Below are 13,813 nucleotides of genomic sequence, written 5' to 3' on the forward strand. Positions count from 1 at the left end.
CTCATCACAGCTCGATATTATAATGACGACCCTCGGTCCATCATGTTCTAATCTTGATTAATCACACGAAGGGCAAACTCGATTTTGACCGTATACAGATAGTCCCCTCGTTTCTCGGAAAGAAAGTGGCGAGAAACGATACGATTTTTCAACCTCCGACTAGACGAATGCTGACGTCTACGACGAGCCCGATTGTGACGTATGTTACAAATGTCCCGCCGGTCCAGTTACCAAGGCATTAAATATGCGACAATCGATGGTCGACAACTTTCAATTTTGAACCGTCGTTGTGAAATCTATAAATAGCCCATTTCTTCATTATTTCAAACTTTTACCTTTAAACTTTTTTCATTCCAATCTTCACAGTCCTTCGCCTTCTCCAAAACTTCTTATTTCCAGGTTTTGGAATTTCTTTGCTTGTTCTTCTCAAAACACCAAATACTTCAATCTCCCTTCTTCTTTGTTCACAAAAATTTAGATGGCCAAAACATCTAAAATCGTTGCGCAAAAAGAGGCCACTTCTTCATCACGACCCGCCGGCGGTGAGGATGGGGCGTAGCCTCGCCCAGAGGAATTCTTTCCTGTAGGGTGTTCAATTGTCAGTGATTTTAAGGTTGAAAAACCTTCTTCGGTATCGGGCTGATGTGAGCCGATGTTGAGGTACCAGTATACAATCACCGAGAAAATTCTCGAGAAAGTCAAACAAGAATACAACTGGGACGATAAGCAAGTGGTAGTCCCATCGCCTAATGAATCAATTACTACCCACGTGGAAAGGTTCCTAGGTTTTATACTTATCCTTTCACATTGGATCCTTTAGATCCTGTCATCGTCGCCTTTTGAAAGAGATACGACGTGACCCTCGGCCAGATCCATCCTTCTTTTTAGAGAATAATGATTCTTCTCCGATTTTTCTCGAGCAAAATCGAGGGGTGTCTTTTCACCCTCGATCAACTTATGCGCCTTTATAGTCCCCGACTTTATCGAGGAGGGTTAATCAAGCTTGCGCGTCGAGCCACCAAAGAGTCGTTCTCGAGTATAGACGAGACTCGTGATCGAGGTTGGATGGGTCGATTTGTTCGAGTCAAAACCTCGGACCTGATCCATGCCGATGACGTGCCATTTCCTAAGAAATGGAATATGAACCGTGAGCACTTATTTCCCTTCGTTCATTTTAATTTTATGACTGCCTTTTATTTTCTTGATCCATTTTTTCTTTATTGTCACATCTATGATTCGGATGCCTGAGCCGATTTCGGATCTTAAACAATGGGTTGAAGGTCTGGTGCTGCAGAAACCGTACTCTGAGCGCGCTTGGGTGGAATTATCAAAGGGTCGATGGGAGGCCCGTAGTCATGGTAAGTCTCTTTCTTAATTTGTTTGTCATTTGCTCTTCTTTACTTGCTTAAAACCCTTTTCCCTTTGTAGGACTTGGGAAGGACATTGCCATGAGGCCCCCATCTGGCGATGAGGAGGTTCCTGTCATGAAGCAGGTTAAAGAAAAGAAGAGAAAAGATGTACTGAGTTCCCCGGTCTCAGAAAAGAAAAAATCGGCAAAGAAATCTCGCAAGCCAAAGGGGGGCTCTGGTGTAATGCCTTCGGAATCGATCCGTTGATTAAGGGATGAGCCCGAAGAAGGAGAAGAGGAATTAGCCTGTGTACGGGCTAATGTTGTGATACAACAATCTTCCGAATCGGTGGAGGTGAATGAGGGAACCCTAGCCATAATCCCGGAACAAGGAAAAGCCGAGACTATTCCGTCTCGAGCTAAGATGGTTGAAGGGGAGACCGAGGGTAGGACTTCTCGGGCAGCATAGGATATCTCGAGGGATGAGCTCGGGATAGTTGATATTAGCGGATCCCCTCAGATTTCGGATGCTATGATCCGTGAGGCCAACATGTTGGAAGGTCGATCCTACGAGGGTATTCAGGAGCCGACTGATATCCACGGTTTTCTGGACGGGCTCGAGTCGGCTGCCTCGGAGGAAGTTATTGGGTTCGGTGGATTACCGATACCAAGAAAAGCATCATGGCCAGGCTCTACCGGGTCTTCATCGGTTCCAAAACTGGTGGACCGGTTCCCGGCCCCGAGTGTTGATCCCGATCGTAGGCGGAATATAGTGCTCTCCGTCCCGGAGGATACCCGAATTTTCTCTCCCCCCGTGAAGATTGCCAGTTACCTTCGCTCTTTGGTGACCGAAGAGGATCAAACAGTGATGAATGCGGTAGGACCCCCCTGCCTTTTCAACGAGGCCCAGCATGCTCTGAATCGGGTAATTTCGATGGCATCTTTGCTATTTCCTTCATACTTAGAGTTGTAGATAATTCTAATATTTTTTCCCATGTTTGTAGGCTTCAGTGTTGTATCACGAGGCTTTCCTCCAAATCCGAGAGGAGCATGAGGCCGAGGTTCGGAACCTCACTGAGAAGAGTGACTCCTACAAAGTTCTTAGCGAGAAACTTCGAGCAGATTTGGCAGAAGTATCGTTTTAGGTGCGATACGTTCCAATTGCTCGATAATTGTTTGTCGTTTATCATACCGAGCTTGTAGGATCCTTCTCCGACGACTTAGAGAACCTGATACGCTCCTTCTCAGTTCAGACCCAGTTTCCCTTCATTCGGATTTTGGGTGTTGAGGGTGACTTTTCTTAGCACCAAGTCCTCGATGTTAAAATGTCGAAGATTGGTTCTTCGATTGTAGTACCTTTCGATCCGCTATTTTTGGGCGGCCAATCGAACGAGAGCGGCTTCTCATCTTTTGTCCAACAATTCTAGGCTCGTATTCATGATTTCGTTATTCGACTCCTCTGTTGCATATTGAAACCTGATGCTAGGCTCTCCGACCTCGACCGAGATAAGAGCTTCGGCGCCATAAACCAACGAGAATGGTGTTGCTCTGGTACTGGATTTCGATGTTGTGCGGTATGCCCATAGGACCTCGGGTAGTATTTCTCTCCATTTTCCTTTGGCGTCGGTCATTCTCTTCTTAAGAATTTGGATGATGGTTTTGTTGGTTGATTCGGCTTGTCCGTTCCCGCTGGGATGATAAGGTATTGATAGGATCCTTTTGATCTTGTCATCCTCGAGAAATTTAGTTACTTTGATATCGATGAATTGTTTTCCATTATCACAAACAATCTCGGATGGCATCCCGAATCGACATATGATGTGGTCCCAAATGAAGTCTATCACTTTTGTTTCCCTGACTTTCTCAAAAGCATGTGCTTCAACCCATTTAGAGAAATAATCAGTCATAAAAAAATAAACTGAGCTTTATCTGGGGCCGATGAGAGGGGGCCAACGATGCCCATTCCCTATTTCATGAAAGGCCATGGAGATAGGACCGAGTGGAGTAGTTCCCTGGGTTGATGAATCATGGGCACATGCCTTTGGCATTTGTCGCATTTTCGAATGAACTCCCTTGCATCTTTGTCCATATCCGTCCAATAATATCCTGCTCTGATTACTTTGTGGACCAATGAATCGGCACCGGAATGATTTCCACAAGTGCCCTCGTGAATTTCACATAGGATGTAATTGGTATCTCCCGGTCCCAAACATATTGCTAATGGTCCATCGAACGTCCTCCTAAATAGCGTTCTGTCTTCGGACAAGGTGAAATATGCTGCCTTTGTGTGCAGAGCCCTCGATTCCTTTGGATCTGATGGAAGCTTCCCGTTCTTAAAGTACTCTATGTATTTGTTTCTCCAATCCCAGGTTAAACTTGTGGAGTTTATCTCGGCGTGACCTTCTTCGATTACCAATCTCATGAGTTGTATGACAGTCCCCGAGTTGAGTTCATCATCTTCGACCGATGAACCCAAGTTTGCAAGAGCGTCGGCCTCGTTGTTCTGTTCTATGGGTACATGTTGCAAGGTCCATTCCTTAAATCGATGTAGAGTTACCTGTAGTTTGTCCAAGTACCTCTTCATTCGATCTTCTCGGACTTCAAAAGTCCCGTTAACTTGGTTTACCACGAGGAGGGAATCACACTTAGCCTCTACGACTTCCGCTCCCAAGCTTCTAGCTAGTTCGAGACTTGCAATCATGGTCTCATACTCGACCTCATTGTTAGTCAATTTTGTAGTTCTGATAGACTGTCTAACTATATTATCTGTGGGTGATTTTAGTACGATGCCTAGTCCAAACCCCTTCGCGTTCGAGGCACCGCCCGTAAAGAGAGTCCAGACTCCTGAAGAGGTACCTGTATTTATAAGTAGTTCTTTTTCAATCTCGGGAATGAAGGTCGGCATAAAGTCCGCTTGGCCCGGTCACTTAAGAATTCTCTAAGATGCACATTCTTCAATAGTGTCGCCACTTTTTCCCGGAGATGTCAGCAGTCCCCAGTCTGGTGGTCATTCGTCCCGTGGTTTTCACACCACAAGTTAGGATCCCACTGGCTGGAATTGGATCTCATCGGCTTCGGGAACCGTGCTTCTTTGATGTTTCTCATAGCTGATACCAACCCTACTACACTAACGTTAAAATTGTATACTGAAATCCTGGGGTAGGAAGGATCCCACGTACCTGACGCTTTTTTGTCCTGCAATAATCTATTGTTCCGAGCGTGATCAGTCCTGCTATCGGTAGCGAACCTGTCTGCTGACCGAAACCCTCTGCCACAGCCTTTGGTCCGTTTGTAAGGCAAACACCGGCCCCTCGAAGACCGTCTGTCCGTGCCAAAATCATCTTTTGATTTTTTTTATTCTTCTCCCATGCTTTTGCCGACAACGGGAAGCCAACCTAATCATCTTCGATCCTTATCTTTGACTTATACCGGTTGTGGACATCCGCCCAAGTCATTGCTTGGAACTCAAGCAAGCTTTCCATCAGTTTCCGGGAAGCGTCTGAACTTCTCGAATTTAGACCCTTAGTGAATGCTTCGGTCGCCTATTCATCTGTAACAGCTGGGAGAAACATCCTCTCCTTTTGGAATTGGGTAATGAACTCTCGCAGCAACTCAGATTCTCCTTGTGCAATTCTGAATATGTTAGCCTTTTGGGCTTGCACCTTTCTGGACCCGGCACGAGCCTTAATAAAAGAATCTGTGAGCATCTCAAAGGAATCTATGGAATGCTAGGGTAACAACGAATACCACGTCAAGGCTCCCCTAGTGAAAGTCTCTCCAAACTTTTTCAGCAAAACAGATTCAATCTCGTGAGGAGCTAAATCATTCCCCTTCACCGCCATTGTATAGGTGATAATATACTCCTAAGGGTCTGAAGTTTCATCATACTTTGGCACGTTGGGCATTTTAAACCGCTTCGAGATTAATTCTGGTATCGCGCTTGGTTTGTACGGCAACTGAGTATACTTCTTTGAGTCTGGACCTTTTAGCACCGATGGTGCACCCGGAATTTGGTCCATGAGGGCGTTCACTTCTCTCATAAACCGTAAGAGTTCATTCTTGAAGGGATCGTTTCCGTTACTTAGGACGGATCTGCTCCCCCCAGTCCCATCAGAACCAACCTCGCCCCTCGGGGTATTGTTGTCAACCCTCTGCATTGTTTGATTTGCGGGAGCACCGAGAGGAACTGGACCTTGTCTATTCGCGTTATTAGAAGCCCCCGATAACGCATGCTTCAACTTCGTTATAACCTTATCCTGTCATGTGAGGTAGCCTAGAATGATCGCTTGTTGCTCTTGTAGGACCCTTACCGTATCAACAACATGCTCCTCTTTAGCGTTATCGGGAGTTGCCTCCCGAACATGTCGTGGGTACCGCCTGTCGTGGACTGGCGTGACATCGTTCCCCTCATTGTGGGTGTCACTGATTGAATCCTCGAGATGAGGCTGGTCTCCTTGAACCTCAGGATTATGTGTGTTGTTAACACCATTATCAGTCATTTCTTATGATTTTTTGGTAAGACAAATAATCAAAACACATTAGTAAAAGAGGCAAGGATCAACTTAATTACACGGTTGTCTAGGCCCCACGGTGGGCGCCAAACTGTTTACCCGTAAAATGGTACAGTTGAATTTATACGTGGTTTCTAGACAAGTGAATTAATTTGATCCTGAAACAATGAAATAATTAAAGAAATGTGCAATACTTAGCCTTGAAATAAAGGTAAAATCACGAAAAACAGTAATTCCGGGGCAGAGCTTTTGGGCACAACAGTGATGAAAACAAGGAACAAGAAAGTAAAATTATGTAAAGCTTTTCATCGATTATAGCGTAAATTTACCAGAAAAGTCGTGTCCTTTACTATGATAACAGAGCTCACTATTTATAGCTATGCCTAGGGAACAGGTCCTAGGATCGTGCCCTTTTTTAATGTCAATTATGAGGGTCATTGATGAAGGTGTAACAGTGAGCATAAATGACAAATTCTCTGTAACGGGCAGTGCACTAAATGCTGTGAAATATTCTTCATTAAATGCTACCGGTCGGAGGGTATTTGTTGCATCTTTACGGGTGTCATTCTTTCCGGTGACAAACGGGATCACTGCCTTCGGTTCTAACTATCCCGCCTTAAGTTCCACGTGTCATTCTCTTAAGCGGCCACATATCATAACGTATTTTACCGTATACAATCTCCTTGCTCAACCTCCTAGATCCCCAACTAAGTATGACTACTAAAATGGTTTCTCGCGTATTCGTAATTCATTATGAAAATATTATAACTACTATTTGAATCAAATTCTCAAAGACAAATCTAGAGCAAGACTATGACTTGTGTTTACTCTTTTTTCAGGTCGATTTGGTTTCATCTTTTCCTTTATTTAGTCAAATGGTGGAGCTGCAGCTGTGAATTGTGATTGGGATGTGAGAAATCAAATAGAGATAGAATCTGGAGACAAAAATATTAGCTATGACTTATATTCCATTTTGGACGTGATTTCTCTACAACTACTCTAGATAAGCAGTGGTAAAATCAAAAAAATTGTTAAGGGTATAGTTTGACATAACACTTGAGTTACGTTGACATGTTCTTTAAGAATGAAAATTTTTCGAGTCGACATTTGCTTTGGACAAATTATAACCTTTTAAAAATGATAAGCTGAGATTAACTTTGTCACGAAATTGGTAATATGCCGTAAGTGTACCTTAAGATGGCATATGGAGATATTATTCGAGAAGCTTTCTGGAATTTAAGAATTAATCGAAGAGCAGCTTGTTTTCCCTTCTTTTTTTCTTCTTTGAAATGTTCTGATATCATTGATATAAAACATACTAGTGCTTACCTGTAAAACGGTACAGTTGAATTTGTAACATGGTTTATAGACACGTGAATGTATAGGGTAAAATATGTTTATATTAAATGATCGTATTAGGAAGTGACACGTGGAGCCGAAGACAGAAGATAGTTGAATCCGATCGCAACGATCCTGTCAGTTACCAAAGAGAATGATACTCATAAAGATGAAATAAATGTCTGTTACCCGATAGAATATAATGAGGAATATTCTACAGCATTAAGTACACGGCTTCTTACAAGGTATTTGATATTCACTACTTGCCGTTACATATCCTTTAATGGCCCTCATAATTGACATTAAAGAGAGGCTTGATCCTAGGACCTTGTTCCCTAGGTGCAACTATAAATAGTAAGTTCTATTATCATTGTAAAAGGGACGAATTTTCTGACAAACATACTCTAAACTCCATTCAAAGCTCAATATAATTTTATCTTCTTGTTTACTGATATCGTTGTTATTGTCCCCGGAAGCCTTGCTCCCGAAATTATAATTTTTGCTATTTTATCTCCATCTCAAGGCTAAGTATTACATTTTTGTCTAATTCATCTATTATTTTAGGATCAAATTAATTCACTTGTCTATAAAGCACGTATAAATTCAACTGTACCGTTTTACGGGTAAACAGTTTGGCGCCTACCGTGGGGCTTAGACAGTTGTATAATTAAGTTGATCCTTGATTCTTTTACTAACGTGTTTGATTATTTGTTCTTAGCAAAAAATCATAGAAAATGGCAGATAATGGTGTTAACAACACACACAACCTTGAGGTGCAAGGAAATCAACCTCAGCACGAGGATTCAATTAGCAATACTCGCAGTGAGGGGAACGAGGCCACACCGGTCCACGGAAGGCGGTACCCGCGATATGTTCGAGAGGCGACTCCTGATGATGCTGAAGAAGAGCACGTGGCAAGGGTGTTGCAGGAGCAACAAGAGGTCATTTTAGGTCATCTCACACAGCACGATAAGGTTATGACAGAACTGAAGCAGGCATTATCAGGTGCTTCCAATAACGTGAATGGACGAGGTCCAGTTCCTCCCAGTGCTCCCGCAAATCAAACAACGCAAAGGGTCGACAACAACACCCTGAGGGGCGAGGTCGGCTTCGATGGGGCCAGGGGAGCGGATCCGATCATAACAATGAGAGCAATCCCTTCAAAAACGAACTCATATGGTTCATGAGGGAAGTGAACGCCCGCATGGACCAAATTCTGGGTGCACCCCCAGTGTTGAAAAGGCTGGACTCAAAGAAGTAAACTCAATTGCCGTACAAACCAAGTGCGATACCAGAATTGATCCTGAAGCAGTTTAAAATGCCAGACGTGCCGAAATATGATTGGACTTTAGATCCTCATGAGCATATGACCACCTATACAACGACGGTGAAGGGGAGCAATTTAGCTCCCTATGAGATCTAGTTTGTTTTGCTGAAGAAATTTGGAGAGACTCTCACGAAGGGAGCCTTGACGTGGTATTCGCTTTTGCCCTAGCATTCCATAGACTCATTCGAGATGCTCGCAGATTCATTAATTAAGGCCCATGCTAGGGCCAGAAAGGTACAAGCCCGAAAGGCCGATATATTCAGGATTGTACAAGGAGAATCCGAGTTGTAGCGGGAGTTTGTAACCAGGTTCCAAAAGGAAAGGATATTGCTATCGGTCATTCCGGATGAATGGGTGGCTGGAGCATTCACCATGGATCTGAATCCAAGAAGTTCCAATGTCTCCCGGAAGTTGAAAGAAAGCTTGCTCGAGTTCTAAGCGAAAAATTGGGCAGATGTTCAAAATCGGTACGAGTCAAAGATAAGGATTGAGGATGATCGGCTCGGTTTCCCGGCGTCGATTAAGGGTCGGGACCGGGAGAAGAATAAAGAGAAATCAAAAGACAATTTTGACACAGATCGACGGTCTTCGAGGAGCCGATTTTTGCCCTATGAACGGGCCGAAGGACACGGTAAAGATTTTCGGTTGGCGGTTAGGTTCGTTACCGATAGAAGAACTGATCACGGCCGGAATAATAGGTTGTTATAGGACAAGGAAACGTCAGGTTCTCAAGATTCTTCCTACCTCAGACTTTCAGAATATAACTTCAACATCAGTGTAGTAGAGTTTGTATCAGCTATGAGGAACATTAAAGAAGCACGGTTCCCAAAGCCAATGAGATCCGATCCTAGCCAAAGGGATTCTAACTTGTGGTGCGAATACCACAAGACAAACGGTCACCGGACCGGGGACTACTGGCATCTGCGCGAAGAGGTGGCGACACTGCTGAAAAATGGTCATCTCAGGGAATATTTAAGTGATCGGGATAAAAATAATTATAATCGCAATCGTGATAACACGGAGCCCTTAAAAGCAGGAGAATATCCCCCGCGCCTGACGATCAACATGATTTTCGGGGGAAATAAGATTAACGGGGTTACATTCTCCACGACAAAAAAGATGAAGGTGTCAGTAACCCACAGCAAGAGGCTCCGGGTAGTCGTTGAAGATGACATCACTTTCACAGAGGAGGATGCAGATGGATTGTTGCTACCGCATAATGACGCATTGGTAATTTCTTTAAATGTATTAGATTTTAAAATTAAACGTGTTCTAGTGGATCCAGGGAGTTCGGCCAATATTATACAATGAAGGGTATTGGAGTAAGCCAAGCTCAGTGGAAGCATCATTCCGGCCACAAAACTCCTCGCCGGGTTTTAACCTAGCAAGCGTGACAACCCGAGGAGAGATCCTGCTGCCCACGAATGCCGAAAGGGTGATGAAGATGACCCTTTTCGAGGTGGTGGGTGGTGATATGGGCTACAATATTATCCTGGGAAGACCATGGTTGCACGAGATGAAGGTTGTGCCATCAACATATCACCAGGTTCTGAAATTCCGAACTCCCGAGGGAATTAAACAAATAAGAGGTGACCAACCGGCAACAAGGGAGATGAATGCAATTTCGGTCTCCAGTAGCAAAGGGAAGGAGCATGCGGCATAGCAATTACAGGAACCGACGCCTGCTCCCGAGTCAAGTGAAGTCAACCAGGGGGAAGAGGCATCGGAATCTTATCAAGTGCCAAGGTATTTCCAGGTACCAAAAGAGACGGACGCAACAAAATCCACAACAGAAGAGCTTGAGCAAGTAGCATTATTTGAAAAGTTCTTGGAGAGGAAATTCCACTTGGGGACAGGACTGCACCCCGAACTAAGGTATTGAATTTCTTAAATTTAACATCGATTGTTTTGCGTGGTCACATGCGGATATGACAGGTATCCCACCGGAAGTGGCCATACACAAGCTAAGTTTGGATCCCAGTATTCCTCCGGTAAGACAGAAAAAATATCCTATTGCAGAGGCCAGAAATAAATTCGTCAAAGAAGAGGTAACTCGCGTACTTGATATCGGTTCAATACAAGAGGTAAAGTATCCAGACATGCTAGCTAACGTAGTAGTAGTTCCAAAGAAGAAGAATAAATTTTGCATGTGCATAGACTATAAGGACTTAAATAAGTCGTGCCCAAAAGACTCGTTCCCATTGCCAAACATTGATCAAATGATTGATGTAATGGCCGAGCATGAGTTAATGAGTTTCCTCGATACTTACTCTGGGTATAACCAAATTAAGATAAACCCGAAGGATCAGGAAAAAATTTCGTTCATAACGAATTTCGGCACATATTGCTATAATGTGATGCCCTTCGGGCTAAAGAACGTTGGAGCCACTTATCAGCGGCTCGTGAACAAAATGTTTGAAAAGAAAATGGGTAAAACCATTGAAGTTTACATAGACGATTTGCTTATTAAGTCTTTGAACGCAGGTGATCATCTTAAACACTTGCAAGAAACTTTTGACATCTTAAGAAAGTATAACATGAAACTTAACCCCGAGAAGTGAGCGTTCGGGGTCAGCTCCGGCAAGTTCCTGGGATTCCTGGTGTCACAAAGGGGGATTGAGGTTAACCCCGATAAAATTAAATCCATTGAATACATCCCGAACCAGCTATCAAGTGTAAAAGAGGTGCAACGGCTCACGAGGCAATTGGCCTCTTTGAGTATGTTCATTTCCCGATCTTCAGAGAAATGACATCATTTTTTCTCGTTACTCAAAAAGAAGAACAATTTCGAATGGACCCCAGAATGTCAGCATGCTTTGAGGGATTTGAAAAGGTATTTGTCAAGTCCTCCGTTACTATTGAAGCCAGAGGAAGGCGAAAACCTATTAATCTACCTAGAAGTCTCGGAGGTAGCGGTAAGCGCTATTTTGGTCTGTGAGGACGAAGGTATGCAATCACCCATTTATTACGTTAGTAGAATTTTAACAGGAGCAAAAACTCACTACCCATATATGGAGAAGTTGGCCTTAACCCTCATAGTCGTCGCTCGGAAGCTAAGGTCTTACTTCCAATATCACCCGATAGCTGTGGTGACCACCTTTTCCCTGCAAAATATCCTTCATAAACCCGAACTTTCGAGTAGGCTGGCCAAGTGGGCCATTGAAATAAGTGAATTAGACATAGAATATAAACCTATGACTGCGATTAAGTCACAAGTTTTGGCCGACTCTGTGGCCGATTTCAGTCTGGGATTGTTACTTTGACCAAAGAAGCAGTGATGGTGTCAGAATCGACATTAGGAGTTTAGAACCTATTTATGGATGAAGCTTCCAACATAAAAGGGTTCGGGCTTGTCATAGTATTAACCACGCCTTTGGGAGAAATCCTAAGGCAGATCATAAGAATGGTTCCTCTGACTAACAACGAAGCAGAGTATGAAGCATTGATTGCAGGGCTCAAATTGGCTCGAGGACTAGATTCGGAGGTCATAGAAATCAAATACGACTCCCGGCTGGTGGTAAATTAGGTTTATGGGATCTTCGAGGTTAAAGAAGAACACATGCAACAATACGTAGTGAAGGTTCAGACCCTGCTTGCTCGATTTCGGGAGTGGTCAATTATGCATATCCCGAGGGAAGAAAATGTAGAAGCGGACGTATTGGCTAACCTTGGCTCGTCTACGGAGATGAAGGGATCAGACTTCGGTATGGTCGTACAACTTATGCACTTGGTTTTAGACGTAGATAGCTACTACGAGGTAAACACGACTAATTTGGTCTAGGACTGGAGGAATGAGATCATTGATTACCTCGAGCACAAAAAGTTGTCTAAAGATCCCAAGGCATCCCGGGCGCTACGCGCTAAAGCAGCACGGTATAGTTTCAAAAGATGTCAATTGTACGGGAAATCTTTGCAAGGCCCGCTAGCCCGATGTTTGGGAGCCTCCAAAGCTAATTATGTTATGCGAGAAGTCCACGAAGGGATCTGTAGAAATTATTCGGGCGCAAATTCCTTGGTACTAAAATTAGTAAGGGCAGGATACTATTGGCCTCGAATGGAACAAGATGCCAAAGCTTATGTTCAAAAATGCGATAAGTGTCAACGCTACGCACCGTTGGTACATCAACCAGCAGAACCATTGCACTCAGCTTTGTCTCCATGGCCGTTCATGAAGTAGAGAATAAATACCGTCGGACCACTACTGTCGGACCCTGGTAAGGTAAGGTTTCTTTTAATTTTAACTGACTATTTTTCTAAGTGGGTTGAAGCAGGTCCTTATCAAAATACCGGTGAACGTAAAGTGGTGGATTTCTTGTGGGAGAACATAATTTGCAGATTTAGGACACTAAAAGAGATAGCCTGCGACAACGGGCCACAATTTATAGGCGCAAAGGTCACAAAGTTCCTTGAAGACTTGAAAATCAAAAGGATCACATATTCGCCCTATCATCCGAGCGCAAATGGTCAAGCGGAATCAACGAACAATGTGATTATACAAAATCTCAAAAAGAGATTGGAAGCAGCTAAAGGTAAATAGACTGAGGAATTGCTAGGTGTATTATGGGCATACCGAACAATGGCCAAATCGAGCACGGGAGAGACTTTTTTCTCCCTTGTGTACGGAGCAGAAGAAGCCTTGATCCCGGTGGAAGTAGGGGATCCTACCCTGAGATACTTCCGGGCGAATGAAGAAATAAACAATGAAGCAATGTTGGTCAATTTGGAGTTGCTTGATGAATGCAGGGACTTGGTGCATATAAGGATGGCAACTCAAAAGGAGAGAATAGAAAGATATTACAATCGAAGGGCCAACCTATGTTATTTCAAAGTGGGAGACTTGGTGTTAAGGAAAGTGACTCAAAACACCCGGGAACGCAATAAAGGGAAGCTAGGTCCAACATGGGAAGTCCTCTACCAGGTTTCAGCTATCACCGGAAAAGGATCATATGAGTTGGAGAATCAAGATGGAGAAAAGTTGCCAAACAACTGGAACGTGGCACACCTCAAGAGATACTATTGCTGATGAACATCATCTGTGCTGAAAGTATGTGCTGCACTCTTTTTCCCTTCGTCCAATTTTTATCCCAATTAGGTTTTTCTGGCAAGTTTTTTAACGAGGTAGCAACGGAAAGCATACTACGAAGGAAGTTTCAATAGCAACAATAAGACCTTTTAATGACAAGGCACACAAGTGAAGAACCACTCCAGAGTGGTTAGATAGTCTTTTGCTTGATAACAAAGTTCCTACCAGGAAGTTAAGTATGCTATCGAACAAAGGTTACCCGACCG

At 43.6% G+C, this 13,813-nt stretch overlaps 1 protein-coding gene across 1 annotated transcript; it reads left to right on the forward strand.

Annotated features, from left to right (window-relative positions):
* Positions 1-13,100: 13,100 nt before the first annotated feature.
* On the forward strand, positions 13,101-13,547 carry LOC138907532 (uncharacterized). The gene has a single exon (XM_070198131.1). It carries the CDS (start codon positions 13,101-13,103, stop codon positions 13,545-13,547), a length of 447 nt encoding a protein of 148 aa, XP_070054232.1.
* The last annotated feature ends 266 nt before the right edge of the window (positions 13,548-13,813 follow it).

The sequence above is a fragment of the Nicotiana tomentosiformis genome, chromosome 3, assembly GCF_000390325.3.
Source record: "Nicotiana tomentosiformis chromosome 3, ASM39032v3, whole genome shotgun sequence".
Lineage (NCBI taxonomy): Eukaryota > Viridiplantae > Streptophyta > Magnoliopsida > Solanales > Solanaceae > Nicotiana > Nicotiana tomentosiformis.

Excerpts from the sequence above, each read along its gene's own strand:
- LOC138907532 (XM_070198131.1), top strand. The coding sequence starts at position 13,101 with ATGGCCAAATCGAGCACGGGAGAGACTTTTTTCTCCCTTGTGTACGGA.